The following is a 27,193-nucleotide window of genomic DNA, read 5'->3' as shown; positions in this document are numbered from 1 at the left end:
AGGCAGTTGTTGTTGTTGTTTGGTTCCATTTTAAAGAAATTTAAGAACTGTAAATAACTGAGATGTACTCCAGGTATTTCAGGGTTTTTTAGGTTTTAATTTTTCTTGCTGTCTTGTCAGTTCGATTTGTTTCCAGTGGAACCTGAATCCATTCTAAAGTGTGGTGAAAGTGTAACTTCTGACTGGTCAAACTCCATCACAAGCTTTTAGGAAACAAGCCACTGAATTTTAACTAGGAGAAATTGCTTCTCTTGACTGGTTTTTGTTTACCATAATCACTGGTTTCCTGAGTGCTATTTTTTTAAATGCTGAGACTATTTTTTATCTCTTAATAGTCACAATCTTGGTGACATGTTTTGTGTTTTGTTTTTTTTTTTTATACAGCCCATAATGTCTTTGTTTTGGTACTGAAGGTCCTTGTCAATCTTTAAGAGATTGAGGGGTGTAGTCAATATTCTGAAGTTTTTATGTTGACTATAGCAATAGCTGTATGTCTTTATTGACTCATTAGTCAGTTTATACATGACTATCCTCACTGGATAAATTGCTTGGAAAGTTACGTTCTAACATGGGTTAGAGAAGTGCGATAGTAACAGACAGAGCATGAGTTGTGTTTTTTTAGAGATACTCTGAAAGTAGCAGAGATCAATGACCAGTGAAGTAGCAGCACTGAGATACAGTGACATTAGATCCTGAAACTTGTTCTGCAGTCACTGATAGGAAGAGGATTACAGTTTATGTTGTAACAAGTTTTCCAAGTTGATGTTTGTGATATAAAATGAAATATTACCAATTTGATGCATATACATTACCTGGAGTTCTACTGTTTAACTGTGAGCTAGACACTGACTTCTTGGGCTGAGGCTTAGTATAATACCATATGGACTCCTGTACTGTTTGAATACACAAGTTTTTTTGTGAACTGATTTGAAAGATGCTCACATTTAACTTGTTAGAAACTACCTTTCTTCAGTGTAGTTTCCCCTCATATTCCCTTTACCTCTCTGACATTTATCATGGACTGTTGTGACTTTATTCTCTAATAATCTATACAAACAATTTGGCAATGTTTTACAGATTTAACAAGAATGCCGTGTTCTCAAAAAAGTTAGGCCATGTAAAACAATATACACAAGTTTAAGTGTTCTCCTAGTCTTTAGTTGGACATAACTTGGTATTGAACTTCCTATTGCTGTTCCAAACTCGAAGAACTTCTCAGTCTCAAACTCTAACTCTATGATAATAGAGTTAAGCGAAAAATGAGAGGGTATAAAACCCCTTTGTCCTTTGACAGGTGATTCGTAAGGATTGACATTGTTTCCTGTACCTTGTTCTCCACATTCAACCTACTGGAAGCATGATTTTTAGCTTAACCTGAGATTCATGCCAAGTGCTTTCACTTCTTGTTATAGAAGAGACTATTTTAAGTTCCTCTATCTGTACCTCTATACCCCAATAAATGAAGGAAATTCCTGCTTGGGATTATTTGAGGTTATTTCACTGTGTGAGGAAAATGAGATTTTAATTTAAAAGGTAATTTAAAGGAAAAAAAAAGGCAAACCAAAAGCTGAAGTTAAAAAGCAGAAATGTTGTTATGCTTGTCAAGCCAAAACCTCTCAATGTGACTGGCTTTGTTTATAATAACTAGGTTTCCAACAAACCATTGTATCCTATGAGTACTATGTAAGGCATGTGGTACAAGTACACAAGGGCTAGCCTCGGAAACAGCGGTGGACTTGTCAAACGTACAGTCCTTCTAGAAGTAGGTTCTGTATCTTCATTTAACAGTGCTGCTTCCAACTTAGATGTGGCTTGCAGTATGGATAACAGCAGGTGAGTTGAATTGAAAAGACAGTGCTGCAGTGTAAATGCCTGAAATAAAGCTATTTAATAGGTTACTGATACAACAATTTTGTAATCAAAACTGATGAAGAAAGTTTCAATAATATTTCAGGTAAGGTTGTGGAGCAGTGCAGACAAAGGCTAAATTTTTGCCGCAATAAATATTTTTAACAGTTCTACTTTGCATCTCCTTAAATCTAGCATGGTTGGTTACTCCCTATTCCATTAGAAACTGATGTTTGATTTTTTTTTTTTTCCTCCTTCCTATTGTTTCAAGTAATCTGAAATTGTGCTCTAGTTTGATTTCTGTCACTACAACTTGGCTAGGTAGCAATATTTCTACCTGAAGAGGTGTATCAAAAAAAGACATGTTTGGATTTTCAGCTCCCCAGTTGTGTTTTCTATGCAGAAAGAACTGGTACGTTATTTGTGGAGCTTGTATTTCTTTAAAGAATAGCTTAAAATACATAAGCAGAAATTAAAATTTTGATAGCAAGGTGCATCTCATACTGCTATACGGTAACTTTTCTGTCACTGGTGTGTGCAGTTATGTTCTTCTCTCTATCTGACTACGGCTCCTACAGCAAGGACTTAATTTCAGGTTGTTTCTCGACACACAGCACTGATCTTCCTAATCAGTTTTGCTAAAGAATTTACAACATAAGATTTGTGACTGTTTGTGACCCCGCCCCAGTCTTGTCTTGCCTACCATATCAACTTTTGTGGTAATTATTGAGAACATGTTCTGTTCTGGAGATAAAGCATCAGTGCCGCCCAGAGCCACACTATTGACTCATCTCAGATACCAGTGTCAAACCAAGCCAGTCTGTCCTTTAGGTTTCAGTTAAATACATGCAATCCTGGGGACTTGTGGGTTTGGTTTCATTCAAGCAATCATGCAGCAGAATTTAGCAATAATGGCTAAACTTTGGCTAGCACATGATGGATTCCTCCGAAATGGACTCCACTGATTACAAACACTGCTCCTCGGATACTGTAGGAGATGCACCTTTGTTACAGGGATCTTTTTACAAACAAATGGCATATTTTCAAGTAGCTACTAGAGATAAGCTTTGGCATGTTCAATTCAGTCTCAGCCAAACTGTCTGAGGGTGGTTAAGTACTGTCAGTTTGAAGCACACACGAAAATAACCAAAGTACTGGAACTGCCTGACAACTACAGTTTGCAGAGTTAGACCAGTCTGCCATAAAAATAGGTGTACCTGAGCCTGGCATGTCTCTTCCCCAGAATTATTTGCACTCCAGCTGAAGGCATTGCTCGCTCAATATCTATCACTGTTTTCTCTCTGGTTATACAAAGCTGATGACAATATAATATTAATTGTTTTGTGGTCTGAAGTCTTGAGAACTTGCCCCATAAAACAGAAGTAAGGAAACTTCCTTCTCTTGTCCAAACTCACTGCCTATCATTTATAGGCAAAATTCCAGGTTCTGCTTACACTGGGAGCTCGATTGTAGGTTACGGGCATTAGAATTATATTCTAAGCTCTCTTGCAAATCCTTATTGCATAGTCTAAGACAGCTGGAATTAAATGAGGTTGAGAATATCTGTGCTTTTGTTTGTTTCTTTTTAAAATTTTTTTCAGACAAAAAAAAAGATAAAACAAGTAACTCTTGTGTAGGTTCCTTATATATGAAGCATGAGCTGGTTTTTTTGTTACGTTGATACTTTTAATTTACAATATAACATTTCTGGAACACAAGACAGCTATTTTCTGGACCTGGAAATTCATAACAGCATGTCTTCAAAAGTACACAGGTATTTTAGATTGTTATAGTTTAGAATTGCTGTTAGATGATTACACAATTCTATGGGTTAAAATCACATTTGGATTCTTGAGAATATGCCTCAGCAATAAGTATGACATTTCGCATGGCAGCGTATTAAGTTTTCTTTATTTTGGATAAAAGCAGTGCAGAGTCTTCAATCAACTGCAACTGATACTATTTGTTAGCTTCAATCTGTTGCTTCTTGCAGAGTAAAGAAGAAGTGATGGCGGTACGGCTCCGCGAGGCAGACCGCATTGCGGCTGTGGCTGAACTCCAACAGCATATTGCTGAATTAGAAATACAGGTAACAAGTGATGGCATTAAATGTGTAACTTGATACTGATGACTTTTTGTACTTTGTGGGGTTTTTTTCTTCCTCTACTTTCTTTCCGTATTAACCTACTGTGAATACAATACACCTGCGAAGTGGGACAACGCTATATTGCTGAATGTGCCTCCTTTATAAGCAGAGGCCTTAAATCTCTCTTATGGGTGTACTAAAGAGCTGTTAATAATTGTTTCTGTACAAGCAACACTCTTAAAACTCTGACTTCTGTATTTGTTCTTTGTGTTGTAATTGGTAATTTTTACCAATTAATACATGAGATTGAAAACATCCTCAGTCCAAAAAAAAAACAACCCACACATTTTGATTCCAGCAGCCATTCTGTTCTGTGCCTGCGCTTGTGGTGACTGGTATTGGAGGATTTGGTGTAAAAACTCTTACTCTCTTTATGTAAATCTTGAAACCAGAAATGTTGTTTACTGCTACCATGTCACTGCAGGATCTGAAGATGCATCCTTTGGCCTGTGGGGTTCCTTATGCTTTCAGTTCCTTTTGGAGCTTTCGCTGTCCTGTGAACTCACTGCTTCCTTGATCAGAGAACCAAAAATGACTGTTCATTTTGTTTTCTTAGCTTTGAGAAATCATGATGTCTTACTGTAGTCTGTCCTTCCTGTACTCATACACTGTTGTCCTGTGTGAATTTTGCTGTGTCTATCTGCAAAGGTTTTCTTGGTTATTATTCCACGTTACAAGCTAGTTACTCTCTAGTTTACCTTTCTATTTTTTTTAAACTGGTATTGCTAGTGTCTGTCTTCCCTCTGAAATCTCTCCTTCAAGGTGATGATTTTACTGTATTGTGTCAAAGCCACCTTTTCCCTAGGATTTCTCAACTACTTGCATCTTTCATCTCTTCATAAAGAATATGCAAATAAACTTAATGGAACTTGAATAAAGAATTCTCACTTTGAATGTTCTTCCCCTAGTGCAGCAGACACTGAACTTATTAAAAGATAAAGCAATCACTTCTTTTCATCATGTAATGCTTAGATAATGCGGTGATCAGTACAGTAGAAATAGATAAGTAGAGTGAGCATTGCTTATGAATCATTTATCATCTAGTAAGATAACAAAAGAATAGCTGAGTTTAGGTCAATCTTCTACTTGTGTGTTAGCATTTTACTGGGGGGGGGAAAAAGATGATAAAGCTTAAAGGTTACTTCAGACAATGTGATTTTGTAAGTGAGGAGCCAGTACTCATTTTGCATTATTTTCACTTCAGCAGAGACTTCGAATGCCATCCTGCTTCCATTGCTTGACTGATACAGGTCTCCCAAAAAGTACTCTAGTCTTGACTTTATGAAATGAAGAAATGGTGGATCCCATAAGGATCAGTTGTTATTTCCAATAGCTGTCGCCCAGTCAGAATTGTGTTCGCTTTTCAGTGTTTCATTTTTCAATTTTTCAACATCTGACTTGGTTTTCTGTTGTTTGGCTGATCACATCATCAGTGCTCCATCATTTTATAGCTCTCCCCTGTTCCCTTCCCATTCTCCTGCTTAAGCTGTGGGCGCCAGAATCGCGTGCAGGTTTTCGTAGTATCTTGTCATGAGAGAGGTGAATAAGTTAAGTGCAGGATCGGAATCTGTTTCATGACTCTGGCTAATACATCCAAAGATTACACTATCCCTGTTTTGTCATGATATTGCACTGTCTCGTGTTCGGTTGTTTATCCACATCATCTCTCCTTCCTTTTCACAACTACTACTCTGCATGATGCAATCTTTAGTTATGTTTTTCCGTTTTTCTCATATCCTAGGTGGCCTTGTTTTTTGTGTCCTACTAAAAGTGCATTTCAAGTTCCAGTCTTTTTGGTGTTCTTAGATGATCACCTGTTAATGATTTCTTGATCTGTAGTCTTAGTAAGATTCTTCATTTTGTGCACAAATGAGAATGGCTGAGCTTTCGTTGCGCACAGTCTGGAGTATGTAGTCATTCTGCGGCTGTGGTTCATGTTTCTGATTTAATGAGTTTGCCCTGTTAGTTTTTTGGTGAACTATTGATCTCAAACCTATACTAGCCTGGAATACAACTTCTTCAGTTGTGAAATACAGGTTTTGAGCGTCAACCGTATAAAGACATTTAAAACAAGAGTGGTTTAGTAGAATTAAGTTCCTCTAAGGTCAATTTAGTTATTTTTGACACTCTAGATGTGATTTGAAATGCTTTTATTGGGTTGTGACAGATTTATTTTTTTAAGATTCTGTAAGCAAATAGGTATTTTTGACCAATGTGTTTTGCCAGCAAAGATGAAACTTCAGATCAAAACTTCCTTTTTGGGTACTCATGCTCAAAGGCCTCAAACACCTGCACCAAAAAAAAGTAACAATGGAGTTGGAAAGCCTTAACTCCCAAAGCTTGTAAACTATAAAACATGCAACTGATAATAGAGCTTAAACAAAAGCCGCTTTTTAAGGAAATTGAAAATCTAGATAACTTCTTCCTCAGAGGAAAAGGAGCTGCCTCCCGTTGTCTCCCATTCAGCTTGCCACTAGAGTTGCCGTGGGGAGCAGAGAGCCTTTTAATCTGGACTTGCCTTAATAACTTTAGGGGGGATATTTAATAGCATAAACACGTTTAGCCATCTTGGAGCGTAGATGTCAGTCTCGAAGAAACTGTGCCTTTACCTTGGAGCATCACAAATGGGTCTGCTCGTCATATTGTTTCAAAGCTGATAGAGATGAAGGGAGGAAGTTAACTTACCACATAGCCTTCCTTTTTTTGAGGGGGATGGTGCTTTTCTAAGAAGCTCTAGGGATTCAGTGCCAGGTCCGCATGTTCCATAACAATGCTTAACCTGAACTGCACAGTTTATTCTTTTGAATGCTCATGTAGGTGTAGGTGCAAGACATCGGTGTTAAATTTGTAACGCAGAGTATCACTACTCCCACGTACGAACTGATCTGATGTTAAGCACAAAAATGCTAGATTTAAATCACAGTTTCTGGGTTACCTCTTAGTTTTGGTTAGTAATAATGACAGAGAGGGTGAAGGAGGTGGAAGTTTATCATTAAATGGTAGATCTAATTCTGCAGCAAGGTGTCAGTTCATTATGATGTTAGGAAGTTATTTTTTTATATATTCTGAATGTTATCTTCTCTTGGTCAGGCATTCAGTTCCTGACGGTAAGCTTTTAAACTTTTGTGTAAGCATACTGAAGTGCAAAGAGTAGTCCAATATGTGATAGATATTCTTAAACAAAAGAAATGTGTGAGTCATTCCTTAGCCAAAATAACACAAAATTGAAGTGTAACCGAAGTTTAACTTCAGCCGCACGTACCTAAGCCCCAGAAAAGACAAAGAAAAACCCTGAAGTTATGTATAAACAACGGTTTACTCTGTCAGCCTTTCCTCTTCTGTCCTCTCCTTATTTTTCCCTCACTTGCCAGTTCAGCTTAAAACACTTGGGAAGCAAATGTGACTTGGAAGTATTTAGGTAGGTTTCTGGGCTTTAGGCAGGACATTTGAGCAAGTAATTAACAAATTAAGGGTGGAATTTGGATGGCTGGGCTGCTATGTTTTGTACCTCCACTCTGGGGAGAAGCTGTTCTCTTCAATAGGATATGTTCTACTTTCTCACAAAGGTTAGAGGTTCATGTCCTAGAACTAAATTACTTGTTTTGGCCAAGTTACGTGCACTCTCTGACCCCTTTTGTCCTGTCTTTTTGTTAGATACAGAGAGCCAGGACTAAGGAGTGGATATTGTCTCCCTTTATGTCTATAGTCATTCAGCAAAACCTCAGGTTTGTTTCCTCAGGGAATTAGTCTTTCCTGTTTGCAGCTGAACTGGTCTGATAGCTTCAAACTGCAACAAGCAAATGCTTTTAAATTCTTAATATAAGCCTTTAAAATCCTTCTGTTTTTAGCTTGTGTGTGCTTTCCTAAAGCTGCCAAGAAGGGTCTACCAAGCATCGCTACGCTTCTGGCCGAATAGCAAGTATTTCTTCTGATCGCGTATGAGCAGCCCTGTTGGTCTCTTGGTGGTGTTTTGTAGTTGTCTTTTTCTTTTTAAAAAAAAGCTTTCCCTGCAATAGTTGAATGAAGGACAGACTAAATGAGAGAAAAAGAGGCTTTAGAGAATTTGAGGCAAGGTTAAATCAGTTACAGGCTAGAGTCAATCAGCTGGCTAGGGTAAGGAGCACTAGGCCAGTGAAAGTGTAGACGGAATGAGGAAGCAGAGCTGGGTGAGCTGCAGCCTCTGCTCTGCAGCTTAATCCCTCTCCCTCCATCTCTGTTCAGGCTGGTGACTTGTAGCATCCTCTGAAAATTATCCATGGCTGGTTTGGGTTGGGGAGGTGCAGAGCACATGTGTAATACAGAAACGTGTTTTTCAGGTCTGAGAAATCTTAAAGCAAAAAATATCTAAGAATTAATTCTTCTCTTTGTTAGGCTGATCTGGACAGGGGATAACATCACTTCCTCCTGATGTGTTTCCTGGAAGATTCAAAGAACTTTGTCACACTTACCCTATCTCTAACCATGTTAAAGCTGCTTTGAGAACAACTGTAAAGGAAATCCATGATTGTGCTAGTTCTCTCCCCCACGGTTTAAACTTTTAGCACTATTTCGTTAGAATGAAGCCTTTCTATGACCTCTGTTTAATAACTTTTCCAAGTACTGACTGTTGAGTAAAGACATTGTTTCCATCTTTTCAAATTACAGGAAACTTTTTTTTCTCTTATCAATAGTGGTGTGTGATGTTAGTGATGTGTTTTTTGAAAGTCTAGAATGAGTCACTGTAAAGTCACTGAAAGGACACTAGTTACCACATTTACCCTTCTGAATAAACTTCATTTACATTTTTAATGCAGTGTCTTTTGCCACAGAGTAAGAATTTAAAAGCCTCCACTGAAAAGAGGATGAGACAGATTGTTGCCAAGTAAATATTTCTAAGTCAGAAAAGATCAAACTAAGGGTGTTAGGGAAATGTCCTACCCTCTAGATATTTTTAGTAAAGACGACGCACTGTTATCTGAAGAACAGCAACTGTCTGGTGTGGCTTTTGGCTGCCTATAAAATCATTGGTTTTGTTTTTCTGTGTTTCTAAGTTTGTAGTTATTGAAGCGAAGACAACCCTAGATGCTTTCTTATTATTTAAAATGGTCTCTTGTTGATACTTATTTCTTTTCCTAATCTGATGGGAACATCAAGAGTGTTTTAGAAAACTTTGCTTGTGCTCCTCTTGGGATAAAACACCTGCAACTGAAATTTGCTTACACGGATCTTCTGTATCTTATACTTAGACCTTTCTTGGTCAAGCAGTAAAAGCAGGGTTAAGGCCTCCAATGTGTTCCAGGTGGTTTCCATTTATTTATTGTGTATTTTATTATTTAAACTTCATGTTATCGTGACTACTGTACTTGATTTTTGGGAAGTACTATACCATAATGGTTTCAGGTGTTTAAGATCAGCATTCTTTGAAGCAGTCTGTCCCTGCACGCTTGTGTTGCCAGCTGTGCGTCCTGGTCCTGTGCTGACTGAGTTTGGAAGGCCTCTGCATGCTCAGTAGTTCTCGGTAGGCATCAGGTATTTCTTGAGACTAGCTGCTCCTGCTTCTGAAGGTACAGAAAAGCTGCTGTTCTCTTAGAAAGCCAGACAAAGGAGGGTTTAAGTACAATACTAAACCGTGAATCTCAACTGATACTTTTTGGTGGGCAGAATGCTTCCTCATTTTAAGAAGCAAATTTTTGGGGAACAGATTTTTCTTCTCAGGAGCTCTCAGTATAGATCTTGGTGTGCATGCACGTACAGTAACTCTGCTACTTTAGAGCAGGATGAGAGAGCTGAGACCTTCCAAAACTGAAGGGCCTTAAGTGTGTTCTGGTTTAGCAGCTGGGTTTTCTTTTGATCTGTACGGCTTATTTCCTGCTCTGCTGCCTGAGCTACTCCCTCTCTATATGCAGCCTCCGACGCAGGAGGCTGGATTGCATATTGGCTGCTTGCATTGTAACAAGTACCTCTTCCTCGAGCAGAGGTGATACCTGGCCAGTTGGGTGTTTGTTTCTCTGATACAGGGTTTTCTAACCCTATTAGTGCTGGTGGAGGTGGTCTGTTGGAGGAGAAAACTCCCTCCAGTCTTATTAATCTTCAAAAGTAGCAAAATCAAGATGATGGATCTTTAATTACAGTGTAATGCCAACTGGCATAGATTTTTTTTTTCCTGACAAACCCTTCTGGGAGGAGAAGGTAGGCACTGCAGTGGTGCCAATGTGCAGGAGCAGTATCCCAGGGAAATGGATGTAGAGATTCATTCACACCTGACTGTGGAGCTTTTTTGAACAAAATTCCTAGATTCCAGAATTTGCTAGCTTTTGTTATTTTGCTATTCTGATAACACGCACACGTTGCTTATTGATATGTTATCTGGCTCTTTCACTATATGTGAATTTAAAACTTAAAATAGCTATTATTCGCCTAGAGACTGGCAGGTCGTCTTTGTGTCGTGACCTCCCCAAATACCACAGATGTTCTGTAATACTGCTTCCCCCCCAAAAAGAAAAAAAACCCACATCCTATATGTATAATCTTAGATTTGTTTAAAAAACCCATGAAGAGAGAGATTACTAATTGCTTATGCTATTTTCTTTCAAAGGTGTGATGTTCATACTTCAAACACTTGAAAATTGTAAGTGGAGTCTTAACATTCACTTTTGAACCAATACAGTTAGATCAACTGATCAAGTGTTTTCTTCAGAACTACAGAACTACTCAAGCACAGTAGCACAAAACTGTTCAAGCACAGTACAAAACCAATGCAGAGTGAAATGTCCCGTTCCTACTGAAGTAAATGCTGCAACAGGAAGCATTTAATTAAATCAACTCAAGCTACATGAAAGCAATTTAATTTTACATATGTCAGTGGGGCTGCCTAATAACTTATGGTGCGGCCTCACCTTGGAATACTGTGTGCAGTTCTAGGCCCTGCAATTCCAGAAGGATTTCAGGTCCTTGAATGCATCCAGAGGAGAGCAACAACGCTGGTGACAGGGCTGGAAGACGTGTCCTGTGAGGAGCAGTTAAGGGTTTTGTGCTTGTCTAGTTTGGAGAAAAGGAGGCCGAGAGATGACCTCGTTGCTCTCCACAGCTTCTGGAGGGGACATGGAGAGGGAGGTGCTGAGCTCTTCTCCCTGGTATCCAGTAATAGGACGCCTGGGAATGGTTCAAAGCTGGGTCGGGGGAGGTTTGGTCTGGACACAAGGAAGCGTTTCTTACCAAGAGGGTGGTCAAACACTGGCACAGGCTTCCCAGAGAGGCGGTCGATGCCCCTTTAGTAACCTGCTTTAACTTTTGGTCAGCCTGGAATCAGTCAGGCGGTTGGACTAGATGGTCCTTGTAGGTCCCTTCCAACTGAAATAGTCTGTTCTGTTCTATTCTGAGGAAGCTGGACCAGTTTGCAGCCAGAGCACATGAAAATGTAATTTAATGGAAACAAAACCCTTAGATTTTAGGTATTTTAATAACTTGAAAGTTAAAGCCAGATTCAGAATATAGCAGGGCAGTTGGCGCCCTCTCTTCCTTGGTGATTTTACAGAAGACAGGTTTTACATCCTCTGCCCTTGAGCACCCTTAAAATTTAAGAGCATTGACATTAATTTGTTTTAGTTGTGAAAGACTTGCCCAATCAATCCATCCTAAAAGCATGTATTTTCCATCACATCTGCATAGCTAAACATTTGAAGCAAGAAGCTAGTGATAATAATGAAATTAGGATTGAAAAGAAAGGAGGCTATCGATGTCCTGAATGTGGGCTCTGACCTCCCTGGCTACTGGGGTTGGACCATGGAGAGTGTAGGCTTCAGTCCTTTGGGCAAGTAGCCCTTTGTTGCCCAACTCAAGTTATCCTTTGATCTCAGTAGTTCAGCTTCCATCTGCCATAGCTGGTCCTTAGGCTGAGGTGGCTGAGGCCAGACAAGACTTGAATCCATATGAGACTGATTTCTTCCTGCCTGAGCCTAGAAACCTCACCTTATCCTGTTGGACCCTTAGGAGGAGAAATGAATTAATCTTCTTTAGAGGGTTATGATACCTGGAAGCAAAATGAAGGATGGCAGCAGTAGACTAGGAAGAGTGGAAAATATGCTTCTCCTGAGAAGCAACTGAATGATGAAGGGCTAAATGTTATTCTTAGAAGATTATTATCTTCAGTTGCCCTGCAGTACATCAACTAAGTAAATGCAGCAGCCATATCCTGCAGATAGTGGGCTGAAGATTAAATCCATCAGTGTTATTGTCAAAGGTCCTTACCTTTTTGTTTCAGTTCCATCCAGTGCCTGTTGTGTCTTGGCTTTTCAGTTTGTCCCATTTTCTTGTCACTTGCACCTGGCTAATTCCTGTCCCTCTGTTTCTTGGCCAGGTTTAATTTAGGTTCCGAACTAAGAACAAATGGTAACTCAATCTCAGTTGCCTCATGGCTAGATCAGTCTCAAGATTTAGGAATAACATCTGTATATAATATGGTATTATATTTGAAATGGAAAAATGCAAGCTGAAGCTGCTCAAGCTTTCTTAGTTAAGCTACTAAACACAGTCCTTCATGCAGTTTCCATGGGTGCAGATACTGTTTGGAGCATGAGCGCGCTTGCCATGTCTGGGGCTTTCACCAATCACAGTGGCATATAGCTGTGCTTTGGCACTAACTGAATGTCACCTAGAGTTCTGAGGTACAAGTGGGAATCTAACCTGCGCGGGGGCAGAATATAGGGTCTGCTTTGCAGTGGCGGAGGTTTTCGCTATCTCGAGATGCACAGTCGCTGACAATACTCCTTAAAAGAGTCTCTAGGATGATATTAAGATCACTTGATAAAAACAGTAAGAAATAAGTTTTTATGATAATCAGGAAGTAATAGATAATGTGTCGTATAATCTAAGGTAGGCTGAGAAGCAAATCTAGAATGATGGAATTTTTGGGAGAAAGTAATCTGTGGCAGATACTAACAGATAGTAGGGAAAGCTGTGAATATTGCTTTCTCTCACCTTAAAAGGAGCTGCCATGTTGAGGTGTTTCCTGCCAACAATTTTTCTTTTTGATTTCTGTCAAGCTACCCTAATGAAAACCTAGTGTTAAAAAAACCTACTACCAAATTTAAGTTGCTGACATTAAATTTGCCTTTGATCAACAAATGCTCATCAGAAGCTGGAAATTGCTAGAAAGTAATCTGAACTTCATGCAAATATGAAACGTGACTGGAAAGTGAAATAATTTTGCAGATCATAGTAATATTTTGTACTTGTATGAAAATAAATATAGGTATTGATAAAGAAATATCAATCTCTTGTCACAGTTTTAAAGAATGTGGGGTAACTTAAAGATCATAATCTGACAGATAAAACTACTTATAAAATACGTCGTTTGGTTCATTTGAAATATGTAAACTTTCAGCTGTCTACTTATTAATTATCCTCTAAATTAGATTACTTTGGTAAGACTTAAAAAATACTTTAATGCTACAGTGTCTGCCCCTGCAGCTGTTTTCTAGTGGTTTGCTATTGCACCTGCATGAGTGACTAAATTCATGGCATGATCAACTTAGCCTATTAAAGAAAAAAACTAGACTATATCTTTGTTGCTCAGAGTGACAAACAGCAGCTATGAAATAGACTCAGATACCTTGCCCTAAAATTTCTCCTATGTTGTTCTTCCCATTTAGCCACTGTAGAAAGACTTTGTAGCTTATAGAACACGGGCTTGCTTAGTTAGCCAGGAGCATCTGACTTCTGTTGCAGCCAGTTAAAAGGGTCAGCTTCTGACCTCTAGTGTTTTGAATGTCGCAAGAGGAAGTTACAGCATGACTTTTCTTTGAAAAGTAAGTTTGTAGAAAATGACATTGCAGGGTTCCTTTTTTGTGCTAAATGCGTTTTTGTGAATTGTCAGCTCTACAAAATCTGTAAGTTCTGAAAGGAAAACTGAAACTTATTTGCCTTTTCCTAATAATGAGGATCTTGCAAGCCAGGCTTATGCCCTATATTCAGCTCCGCCTGACTGGAGCAAGAGTCAGTTCTTCCATGAGCTAATTTACATGCCAAATTATTCTGTAATATCTGCATTAACTTTACAGTGTTTATGGAATAAAAAGTAACAGTAAAAGCACTTAAACATAACTGAAGTGTGTAACTCCCAGTATTGTGTACACTCTATATGGTGTCCACTATCAGCTTTCAGCTATTTGTGCAGTGCCAAACTGAAGCTAGTAAATGTTACTGCTTTTGCTGTTCATTAATATCCACTTAACTTAGGATTGCCTGTTTCATGTCCTCTTGTGCATCCAGTTTGAATGTAAGTGCAGCTCTTTATGTACTTTCATTTTAAAAGGGCTGTGGCACCTATCTTCTACTTATAATAACATCTTGCTTTACTCTTGCTGTTTGATACTAGAGTGTATGGTTAAGTTGTAATCTGGAGTCCATAGAACAGGAGGCTTAAATGAAAAAGTCAGGGTTTCAGACAGAGGGAAAGGACTCAGACAAGCATTTCTCCCATATATTCCTGCTGCCGCAAGAGATCAAGTCATGTTCATTGTCTGGGATCTTAGCTTCTGACAGCAATGAAGCTTTTTCTATATACAGATGTAAAGAGCATTGGTTTTGGTCTGCAGGTTATGTTGCTTCTGTTTTGGTTTTTCCAATACCAACAGTCATGCTTGTAAAGAGAGATGATGGGTTTGTGGTGGTTTTTAAAGCCTATTTAGGACAGGAACAATTAGTAATGTTGTTAATATTAATGATTTCTTGTGAATTTGAGCCATAGGCTACCTTGGAAACTACGTTCGAGATGGAAATGTGCATTAAAGGATCTTCTGCCTCCCTGCTGCAGATTCTGTGAATTAATAGTGGATATGACAAAGTTGTTTTTCAAGTAATATAGTAATGCATATCTTGCTGCAAGAAAAACAAAGTCTGAAATTAGAGAAATTGCTTTGAGATTGCCAGCACTGATGGTGCTCAAGGTTGTTCACTTCATGCAGCAAAAGGGTTTGGAAGGTGGTATATTGTCCCTCCCCCTAACATCCTGGGACGTGCTCTGTCCTGATGTTGGTACTTCAGAGGGATGTTTTAAAAGAACCTCTTGGTTAAAGCTTCTTGTCTTGTATTTTGAAGGACTGTTGTTAAAAGGTATTTTGAACTTGCCTGTTATTAACTGTCTGCTTTCTTCAAGTATAATTAAAATTTCAGCAAAATGAGCTGCAAGTAGAAAAAAAGAGATATTCCCATTACATTTATATTTCTGTAATACATTGGTTGTAGGTGACTTACAGTCATGATAAAGATTTATATAAAATCAAGGTGTTTCTGTCTTCTAAAGCTGGTGGCTGCTTCAGAAATAACTCAGCTGAAAAAAAACAAACCACCAAACAAACAAAACCCCAACCAACACTGCTCTTGACTTGCTAGTAACAAACTGAAGACATGGGCTGCGTTCTCCGTTAAGGGTGGTTATTTATCTCAGATCTACCAAGTTTGGTTTAGTCACATCAGGGTCCCCTGTAGAGACAAGCTGAGAGGTAATGTTGCAAGCATTCAAGTGCAGGTGACACCTCCCTGAGCATCTTAAAACTTAGGAGCTGTGCTTGGTTGACACATGAGGGAAATCTCCCATTCCTCTTCATGTCTGGCTTTTTTGACTTGCCAGTTTTTCTCCATACCTCTCACAGTATTGGTGCTAGGGGACGTACCTCTCTTCACTCATGCTCTCCAGAACTCCTACATGACAAATACCATGATAAATACCATGATACCATGATAAATACCAAGTTACAACTTTTTTTAGGGGAGAAAAAACCTTGTCATATGTAGCATTTCCCAGTGCATGTCCTACCATGCAGGGAAAGAACATGTTATCTTTACTGTCACTTGCAGACAAAGGGAAACTCCTTGTTACTAAATGAAAACTTTACATTAATGAAAACAATGTACGCTAAGATACATTCCATATATTGACAGTGTTCTGTAGGGATGTTTTAATAAATTTCATATGCAACCTCATGGACTTTGGATGTGAATTCCACCTGTGAAGCCTCGTTAATTCTTCATGCTCCTCTGTGGAATCCTGCCTGTGCCATTGTTGGTATTGAGAGGGTCCGCTTGGTCCGAGCCACTGACGCCCCTAGGCACCTGCTGTGACTTCAGCTGGATGAGGAGTGCTGGATGGTGTCTGCGAATAGCTTCTGTTCGTGACAAAAATATGCAAACAGTTAAAATAAGATTATTTTTTTTAATATAGTATATCTGTGAATAATTTGAATAAGATTCTTTTTTTAACCACAACAGAAAGAAGAAGGAAAAATTCAAGGGCAGCTTAATAAATCTGATTCTAACCAGTACATCAGAGAACTGAAAGATCAGATAGCTGAGCTGCATCATGAGGTAAGTGATAAAATACTACTGCCTCTGATCACTTGCACCTTTTGCCCTAGCCATTGTTTGTACCAGGTTTTGCTTATCTAATAGCTATTACATCTTCAGTACCTGATTTTGCCAACATACATTATTTTAAGTGGAGGCAATAAAACTAACTCTAATATGTGAATGTTGCTCTTATCCTGGGATGTTAGAGAACAAAAAATGGCTTAGTTACATGATTTGACATTAAATGAGATCAGCATTTATGATCCATCTTGGTTTTTCCCTTAATTTCATGGGTTGATCATATTTCACTGTGATGCATTTACTGCATTTGGAGCTGTGTGCATGAAAATAAGTCCCTTTATGTCTTTATTTGCTATAACTTTTAAGGCTAATTTAGTTAGAAACTAAACTGCATTTGTGCAAGTAGAATAGGCCACATGTAGATTTTTGGTTCTTGCTGTTGTGAGGATAAATTTTACGTGATAGTATACTGAGATTGCTTAAAAAGAAAAAGGATGCTTGCTTAATATCAGTTAACAGATTTTTTTTTGAGTTTTAAACTGCCAAAACCTTCAACCTATGAAATTTCTGTCTTCAAACTTCCTCGCTTTAATAGCTGTAGTAACTTTCTGTTAGTTCAAAAGATCAAGTCCTGCAACCAAAATGGCTTATGTAACTGCTGTGCTCTCTGGCTCATTTCAGTTCATCCTGCATTGTGAAGAAATGTCTTTACCTAATACTACACTGTGTGCAAAATGCTCAGTCATCTTTGCATTGTACTCTGCTTCTGTTTCCATACACCTTCTAATACTCAGCTCTGATGGTGTCGCTTAAAAACATAGCATCACAGAGCAATTAATCCTAATTATTTGTTGCCTTTTTGCTTTTGTTAAACAAACACATCCTTTCTTTATTTGAGTGCAGGTAGTGTTTTCACAAGTCTTAGTGGATCCAACCTTTCAGGACCAATCCCTTCAGAGTTGTAACATTGTGGAGGATCTGGGAATGCTGCCTATGCTATAGATTAATAGTCTCTAGGGCCATCAGTCCAGCACAGTTACCAATCATTAAGGTCACTTAAAAACAAATATAAAAATCAGTAACCTGGTGTTTTCCATTAAAGGACTATAACTAGCTTGTTTCATTCCTTATGAGAAAGTAAGTTTCTTGTAGAACTCCCAGAAAGCCAGATACTTTGCCTTTTGAATAAATAAGGCACTGTACTGACTCCTTCCCCTGCTCAGTGTAGGTTTAAAAGGTAAGAAACCACTTGTCTGGAGGAAAAGTAGAATTTTTGATGGAAAGCTGTTGCATAATTTTCTCCGTACAAGCACTTTTATATGCCTGGCTGAGCAACCCAATTGTCAAAGACGTACAATTGTGTATGTGTTTAATGCGTACAAGTTTATGTGAACAGATTGGAATGAAGACAAGGTTCATTAGCTGACAGAACAAAGATCATTCTGAGTAATACTGGTGATTCCTAAACAGTTCAGTCTAGGCAGATCTTTATTAGCATTTCAATTTGACTGAAAGAAAGTATCAGCTAGGGACAATACACATTTCAACAGTAGTAGAGTTTAAGTAATTCCATGTAGAAGAGCACTCCTCTTCCAGATGTGTGCTGCTTTGTGGCTAATTTTTAACTTCCAAATGAGGTAGACACTATAGAAATGAGGTATCTCATTCTAGGGTAGATAGTAGGAAGAAACTCTGTGTAGTAGACAAGTTCTACCTTGGCAACATTTCTGAGTGCTTCCTTACACAGAGTTTCTTAAAGCCTGGAAGTCCTTTTTTACTAATTACTTTTCCCCCTTTACTGTTACGTATCTATTTGTCTAGTTTTTAAACAGAAACTTGGGAAGGAAAGTAATACTTCATGCACAATCCTTTGTTTTGAGCATAACCCACTGGGCCGATTTTGAGATAATTTAAGGTTAAGTCTCAAATGTATGTAGGTTAGTTGGCGCTAATAAATAATAGTCTTGGATTAACGTAGCTGCTAAGTAAAGAACTTCCCTTGCATTGTTTCCTGAAACAGCGAAATCTGAATAAAATGGCAATAGCAAGAGGCAAAAATGTTTGCCCTCAACTGCTAAATATTAGGATTAGTATAATGTAGTTAATAACAAATAAACCATTTGGTTTTTTACATCTGCACTATAGTGTCTTCATGTGTAGATCCATTAATGGTCATGTTCTTTGCTTTTTGGCTAGCTGCTTTTTGATTCTACTTCTGCAAAAGCTAAAAACAAACGTTACAAATTTGCAAATTCATCTTCCTGAAGATAGGGTGATGGTGTATGTGACATGCTGACCACAACCTCCCAACTGGTTAGCATGTAAAAGGCACTGGTAAAGGAACAGAGTTCTTGGTGACTGCAAGGTTACCATCTAATGTGTTGTAATTGTGGAACTTTAATCTGGACATAAATTAATGCAAAAGTTACAGTTTAAGATAGGGGTGGGATGGGTGCATGTAAAATGAGATTAAATGTCTTGGTATGGCCGTCAGTGTTGATTCTGCATATTGAACATTTTTTTTTCTCTCCAGTAGTGCATTTTTACAGAAGTTCACATCAGAAGAATTGCAGGTTCTCCATCTCAAGGATGGAACAAAATAATGAACAGATCCTATATTGAATATAAGAAACCGCAAACTACATTCGTATTCTGGCCTTCTCATAAGCACAATTTCATGTCTTTGGCCAGCAATCTGAAGGCATGTGTTCCTTTATCAGTGGAACTTGGAGGAGCTAGGTACTTTAATTCTGTCCTGGGATACAATCCATCAGATGGCGATGGTACCGAGAATTGGGAACAGCACAATCCACCCTAATCGCAGAGTTCTAGTGAAAGGTCTACTGTTCCAGCAGCGTTCGCAAGCCAGGCTAGTAGCCAGGGACAGGGTAAACCTAGAACACAGGTGAGGAGCACCAGAGAAGGGCAAAGAAAGGGTGGTTATTGCTGCTTAGGGTGTAAAGCAGAATCCCCTCCACCAAAAGGCTGGGGGAGGCACTATGGCACAGGTGTGACAGGCTGCTGCTGTAACACCTCTTGACTTTGTAGTGGAGGAAGGTTTGACCCTCAGATTTCAGATATTTCTCTCATCTGTTCCAGTGTGGTAACACATCAGAACTCTGCCTATAATTTCAGATTATTATTTTTAACAAGTTTAGGTAATACTTTCAAAAACTTCCAACCTATTGCCCTGTGTTGTAATCTGAGTCCATTGATGAATTTTTTGAGCTCAAAATTTTGCATGCGTCTTAAATATGGTGCAGCTTGCAGCATAAAGGATAAATTTCATCTGCTTTTATTACTCATCTGGGAATAGTAATGCTACAGTCAGTCTTCAAATCATTATAAGAAGACTTATTTGTAGTAAATTCAAGTTGTTGTGTTCCTGTTACTGAGTGAAACTGCATGTACTGGAAACTGGTAGTATGGCATCCAAAACGGAACCAAAGAGGCACGCTGCTGTTAAATGCACAATGTAAATCACATCGAAAAAGATGATGCCTTTTTTCTTACTCTTCAAATAAGGTAAAATAACTAGAAATGGAATTACTGTGTTAGATTTTTTGGTTTGTTCTAACAAGATACCTGCCTGATTCCTCTTACACCTAACCAGTGGGTTTCTGTGGTACGGTAATCTGAATTGTATACTGAGTGCTTCACAGCAGGTCTCAAACTTGTATTTGAACACTTCAGGAGAGCAAACAGACAAAAGCTGGAGCCTTGAAAGTATTGTAACAAGACTTGTAGACTTCTGCTCTGTGCACACCATCTTAGATCTACTCGCATGCAGCTCTTCATTTGCACCAACATGAGTAACCAAACATGGGTTAGAATCAAACTATTTAATATCATTTACATTACTGTGTAAAATGCTGAATTTGTACTTAAAGCCATAGCTTCACTCAGAGTTCACATACATGTAAGTCAATTATCATTAACTTGCAATTTTAACCTTAGTAAATGTGTCAGTCATTTTTGTTAATTGCCTAGAAAGTCACTGACAGCTATCCTTTAATTTTTACACAACCTATCAACATTTGAAGAACAGCCGGTGCATAATGGAAGGACGCTCAGAGTGCAGTATTTCTAGTTAGCCAATAGCTAATCCTGTGAAAAGCTGTATTTAGTGCCAGATTAGTGCTGCACTTTCTTTCCTCCTTACTGGCTGAGGTGCTTTATTGGGTACAAAGCTGTTAGATGCTTATGCCTTACGGCTTTATTGTTGAAGGCTGAAAGCTGTGTGAAAACCTGAAATTCTGAGGATTGTCACAGATTCAAACAGGAAGTCATGATGTAAACTTCTGTCAGAGCTTTTAATATGCACTAGACTTAGACTCTCTGCCTTTTCACAAATTCGTGTCCCACTGCCATTTGTTCTTTTCATTAATTGAAATCTTTCCATCTAGCATTTTCTTCCTTCCTCCATTTTCATTCCGTTCTTAAAGCTATCTCTACAGCATTCTTGACGACTTCTAGCTTAGTAGGATTTTAACCTAAAATGCTTTTCCATTGTGCAGCCCCAATGGGCTGCAACTTCTGTGAAACAACTTTGCTACTCTTGTCAGTACCTATAGAAGGTTGGTTGCCCTGTCCTTGGCACAAGAGAAAGGAGGTCTGGTGAGCACTGGACTCTGTCACTTGGCCTTACAGTTAATGTGCTTTAACTGATGTAACATAAATGGCATGAGTATACAGGCACTGCAAGACTTATACTGTGGGTTACACACTCCCAGGCTGCATGAGGAGTGTTAGTGCTTCATAGAAGTTGCCTTTGATTAGACACTGAAATGTTAAGTGAAAGCAACTTTTGCGAAACCATTTTGACTATTCAAGAGAGTATCCTGCTTCAGTAGGTAGTACTGAAGTAAAGCAGTTACTGTATGTGGAAAAGAATACGTAGGCAGTTTGGACTGTTACGAGTTTCCATTAAGTAAAGTTGAAGGTTTAAGAAGAACTGGCTAAGATAAATCTTGAACTGGTTGTTACTCATTTCAACATAAATCACATACGCAGGAGGAGGTTCTTTGTAGTTTGCCACTCTTTGCTTTTAATTCAAGCTGAATGGAAATAAATGATTTATAAACTACTGAAGTTCTGCATTTCATGCACTACCCCTCTGTACATGCAGCCACTTTATATATATTACACAGCAGCTGTCTCTGCTTCCTGTTGGATGTTGCAAGGCTTGTATGTGTTACCTAGATTACAGGAGTGGTACAAAAGATTAGAATTGACGTGCTTACCCGCAAACTACACTGGCAGACCACAAGACACCTTTGGAGACAAAAGCAAGTGGTTTCCAGTCTTACAAACTTTGTGATTTAGGACTGCAGTGCTGAAGTTTAAATTGTATTTCAAGTGAAACTTTAAGTTTGTCATACTGCTAGCTGATTTTTGTGTCTCTTGGAATGCTTTAATGAGTTTGTTTTGCTGTTAAATTTGAGTTTCTTATTTATATTACTACAGTATTTCAAATGTAGGCATGTTTTAACCTTTATGACAGTTTTCATATTAAAAGTGAAATTCTGCCTAATATGTATCCAGCCTCTACAACTTGGGATTGCGGAGCCTTATGCCATAAGGCTGTGATTCTACTGTGCATTGGCCACCTGGATTAGGGGACAGCTTTGAGGGGAAGCAGCAGCATACAGTGCTTCCTGCACTTAGCGTGCATTTTTTTTTCCTTAGAAAGCAGGAATATAGATGTTGAAGATAGCTCTTTAAAATCTGTTTTGTAATGTTTTCCTATATTTGAGGGATCTAGTAGTTGTTTTAGCTCAGAAGCAGTTCAAGAATACTCAAAGCTTAGTGATCCTTTTTTTTTTCCCTTTTTGACATATTATTTGGCATTTCTGACACTAAAAATATTCTTTATAATCCTGGCACTTTTTGTTCTTCATCTATATTCCTAGGTTAAAAAAAAAAATCCACATAAAAGGTTTCAGAGGTCTATAGAGTCAAGGACACTTGTGGAGGACAGGAGGTGTTTTCTGGGAATTTACCTGCAATTTTTGTCTTAGATTTGAGTAGAGCTTTCAAAGAACACTGGGATGTTTCTTTCCTGTATCTCCTGCCATTCCCAGGGGACAAAAAATATTGACTGAATTAGGACTTGACTGAACTAATGCTAAAAGCATAATAAACACAAAGTTAGCAGGGAAAATAACTGAAGCAAAATAGCAACTTTTGGAATAAACTGACTTGTTTCTTTGTACCTTTGCTTTTGCTTCTCATACTGTTGTACCTTTGGTCTGGTCATCTTCAGCAGCCAGTGCCATTTATGACCTGAAGGAGGAGGATCAGTTAACTCCTACTCATCAACTTTTGGTGTCTAGGTAACATTAGCGCATTGAAACAGTTGGGTTTTTTTAATCCAAGGAATTTTGAATGGGGGGGGGGGCATGGAAAATATTCCAACTGTAAGTGGGATGAAGATGGGTAGGGAGCATTGGTTCACTTCCTAATTCTTGCACCAGAACAGATCTTGAATGGAACTGGAGGTGTGTTGGGAAAAAACACTAGAGGATATGATTTTTGCAAATTTAAAAGATTAAACTCCTTTAGATCCAAAATCATTCCATATACTAAAATCCATGTTAATACATCTTGGAAAAAATAACTGCCTAAATTCATGGCGGGGGAAATGTAATCCCTGGAGATGCACAGATGTCCCATGTATAACTGAAAAATGGGCTATTTGCTGGAGTTTTGAGAAGAGTATTCTGGGAAAGTATCGCTACATATGTGCCTGGTGTTACATACTTTCCCAGGCATCTGCTATTGACCAGTGTCAGAGGTGGAATATGGAGCTGTTTTCTCCTAGCTGTTCCTCTGTGATGAGACATACTCTTTAACAAAAAGATGCTTTTGAGAATTAGATATTTTGAGAGGAAGCAAGCATGATGATGTTTGCTAATGTGCAAATCTTGGTACTTGAATGAACAACAAAATCCTGATGTTAGTGTGGCGCGCTGTTCCAACAGTTGGAAAACACTCAGCAAACTGCCCATGTTAACAGTATTTCAGTATGGCTGATGGAAAATGACAAGACGACAGATGACTGGCGTGTTATTATTCCACCAAAAGAATTTTATGGTGCTTTTAAAAGGCTATAATAGTAACTTTAAGTGAAATTCTGGTTATTAAGTTCTTGCATATTGACAATGCAGATAAGGGGATTTTTAAAAAATATTTGCCATTTTCAGTATGTGAAAACTTGATGGCTATTCAAAGAAGTAGTGACCGCTAGTTCACTACTCTTCCATGCCCACATACATATAGTTTATCTAGGAATTGATCTGGTATTATGTTTTAAGAACCTAATGCAGTCAGTAAGATTCTGATATAGGTGTTATCTCACAGTCTGATCTTGCTCCTGGTGAGCTAACATTTTAAGATTGGCCTAATGAAAAGAGATATAAAAGTTGGAGATTAAATACTATGCTTTTAAAAGATTTTGCTAGTGTAAATAAAATTCAAGACACTTTAAGTAATTACTTTGAGGATAAATAATGCATAAGTTATGACCAAAAAAGTAATTGGTAATATGATTGAATTAAGCCAATTTTGCAGTTTGGCTTAGCTTTCAAGGTTTTCACTGCTGAAACTAAAATGGAGAAGGGAACGCAAACCCTAGCCATCTGTGTGAAGGATTAAAAGAAAACCCACCAATATAGGCCACATAATACAACACCTAAATAAAATTCAATGTATTATAGTACACAGGAGGAAAATTTAAACCATATTAATAGTTCCTTTGGTCTTACAGACCATACATTTGTACAGCAGTTAAGCTGTGTTTAAAAGCTGCCAGATGATTTCCTCAGTGTTTATTATTAGCTAATAATCCAAAATCAGTATGGGACAGTAAGTGGTTCTGGTCCTGCTCCCCAGCACAGTTTAGTCCACGTTGTCCCCTGAGAATATGAGGGAATAGCTTTACAAGCAGCTAAATGGTGACTCCTGCATTGACCATACATGAGCACAAAATGCTGCTGCTGCCCATGGCCTGCTGGAGTAGCACAAGATGGGCTGGCGGCTTCTAGCAGCATTCCTAGCTCCTGTTTATCTCACAATGATAGCATCTAGGCTTGATGGTGGGATACCAGCAGGAAGCATTATCCCTTTTCTCTGTTAATTTTGTTACTAGGCTTCCTTTGAGTCAAATTCAGTGCTTACCAAATTGATTGCTCTTATCTCAAGCATCACTAGACTACATCCAGAAGCAGGGTAAATAACTCTGAGCTTCATCCTGCTGTGGACTGCTGGTGTCCAGCTACTTAGTTTGGATGTGCCTGTGCAGTGTTGCAGTCATGACCGCAGTGTGGGCACATCTTTAATTCTTAAAGCTCTGAATGAGTTGTATGTAGCTTTGCATGATGGAGACAGGGAGGATTAACTGGGGAAAGAGAATTCTAGTTAAAGTTCAACCTACTAGAATTTTTTTCAAGTTCTCTGAAGGCATGTTTCTAGGGTGATGGCTAGAAGTGGGTCAGATCATATGGGCAAATGAGAGTGAGAGATCAGATCTATCAGCATTTAGACATCTTGGAAACAGAAATGGGTAGCACTTCTTTCATCAGAACTAAAGAGAGAACAGCGAGTCCAAACAGGCCTAGTACTCCTCCTGTAAAATTCAGAATTAGAGATAATGCTGTTCCACTGAGTCTCTTGCCAGCTTATTTTTCCCCCCTTTTCTTCTGGAGGGAGCACACGGTTTGCTTTGCATGTAGTACAGGCAGAGGTATATTTGTCTCTTGGCAATTGTAATTTTACTGGTTTGCTTTCATAAACCAACTAATCTTTGTGGGATTTATTTCAGTCACTTTTTACATTGTTCTCACTTCGTAGTTGTCACTAAAACTGTGATGTTTATTAGAAGTACTGTAACTCTTGCAAAGCGCTTGTTTCTCAGTACTCATTAGAATCACATTAACACCTTCCAAGAGTTTGTTTTACTAGACAAAAGCTTTCAAAATATGTGGGTGTCTATAAATGTTTTCTCAGTTGATAAGAAATGTTGTCCCAGAAAGGAAATATGTTAGCCCTCAGATTTACAAAGTAAGCATTTCAACTTGTGGTGGAAGTTTATAGCACAATAAATCATGTGCTTTTCTTTTACCGTATCTTGCAAGCACAGTTGGACAAGAGACCATCAGATTTTTTCCCTCCCCGCAAGTGAAGTTCTTGCAAGGCTGCTGGACAGCTAAAAATGTAGTTGCTTTACTAGTACGTGTCAAAGTTACTGAGCTTCTGTGCTGGCAGAGTCTGATTTAAGTGGTTGTGGTCAGTCTGAGGAACCTGTGATGTGATAAGATAGCGTTTGTGAGGTCATGTGGTTTGCAAACACCCAATCTAATGTAGCAGCTTTGTCTACACGGGATAGTTAAATATATACTGTATGCTTTAGAAGAGTGAATTGCTTTATTCCTTTAAACACATCCTTGAGAGTCAGAGATGTTACACTGGCTTGATAATGCCAAGATTGTTAGAGAAGTATGGGACTGAGCAGTTTGGGGTCTTAATTCTCCAATAACTTTCTCCAAGGTAGTTCCCCTGCCCTTAATAAAACAACTAGCTTTAGAAACTGTCTGGCTTAACTAAGCAATCAACAGGCACAAGCACCACTGCACAGTGGAACCCCTGTGTATTTTATGAACATCACTTGTTTAATTCAGTTAGTTTTGCACGTGTGTTCATAGCATAATTAACACAGACGTGTTACACTTGCCCAAAAAGGTCGGACTGATTCCATAACAATGGCACTCCACTCCACAGATCTTTGGCCACAAACTCCATCTTTGCATCAGGTAAGGTCGATTCCTCTCCCTTCCCCCCCCCCCCCCCAGCAACAGCACCATCAACACAATATCTTCCATCTCTCATGAGAGTGAAGGAAACCTGTAAATGTGAACAGTGTAACCAGGACAGTGATGTAGGCTGCCCTTAAACAGAATAGGTGTGACCTTGTTCACTTTGAGGGCAACTGTTTTAGGTATGAATCTTAACTGTGTCACTGCTGCTACTGACTGATTAGATTCAGTGATAAAATAAATGAAGATTGGTGATTGTTCTCTTTACAAACACTTCCCCTTTTTCCTGACTGCGTCCTCCTGTGTCTAAGCTCCAGATCTCTCTTGCTGAGCAATATACTAGTTCCTGACTGCAGCATTAGAGATGAATGGACTAGCCATGCTTAACTACACTAAGTCCCTGCTTAGAGTTTGTCTGGATTGCCAAAGCAAGTGAACTGATCATAGATAAAGTTATTTCATTATCATGGTGTTAATGCTCTTCTCTTGAGTGTTGAAGCTGTGTGACCTGTCTGCTGTACTACTTAGAGCTATGTCAGGTTTTATCCTATGTTTCTGCCTATAAATCAAGTTTTGGGGATTGAAAAGTGGAGGGATTGAGGTTCTACTGGCTTGGGTTTATCTGAGGAGTAGTTCCTTGCAAAAAACTTAGTGTTAGCAACTATACGCAGCTGCCACCTTTGTGACAAACAAGCTTGGGAGAGGAATGCTGTGTATTAGCTTGTAACATGTCTCTAAATTTATCTGACCTATTGGGGCAAGCAGTGGAAATGTGGTGGAAACCCCTCCTAAAATTCTTCTGTCACTCTCAGAATGGCAGCCAGCACAGATGGAAGTAATTTCTGCAATCAGAAGCAAAAATAAATGTTAGTCCTTTTAAAAATGCTGAGTTTAACTCCTGCTTTAAAACGACAGAGTAAAAGTGCGAAATGATAATTTCCTGTAACTGTTGCCCATAATGGGTACATTTTCAGTCTCTGTATCAGCCAGTACATTCTAGTTAATGCTTGAGGTTTCAGTAACTCTTGTATTTATAGATGCA

At 38.7% G+C, this 27,193-nt stretch overlaps 1 protein-coding gene across 8 annotated transcripts in view; it reads left to right on the top strand.

The window, feature by feature from the left end:
• Positions 1 to 27,193, top strand: part of EVI5 (ecotropic viral integration site 5) — an 84,065-nt gene that overhangs the window by 44,508 nt on the left and 12,364 nt on the right. For all 8 annotated transcript variants that reach the window (XM_064455504.1, XM_064455502.1, XM_064455503.1 and 5 more), the window contains 2 exons: positions 3,842 to 3,937; positions 16,241 to 16,336. In XM_064455504.1, coding sequence (XP_064311574.1) covers positions 3,842 to 3,937; positions 16,241 to 16,336 — 192 coding nt within the window. The remainder of the gene's footprint in view (positions 1 to 3,841; positions 3,938 to 16,240; positions 16,337 to 27,193) is intronic.

The sequence above is a fragment of the Phalacrocorax carbo genome, chromosome 6 (assembly GCF_963921805.1).
Source record: "Phalacrocorax carbo chromosome 6, bPhaCar2.1, whole genome shotgun sequence".
NCBI lineage: Eukaryota > Metazoa > Chordata > Aves > Suliformes > Phalacrocoracidae > Phalacrocorax > Phalacrocorax carbo.
Note: the sequence above shows the minus strand (reverse complement) of the source record. Positions and strands in the feature narration are given on the sequence as shown.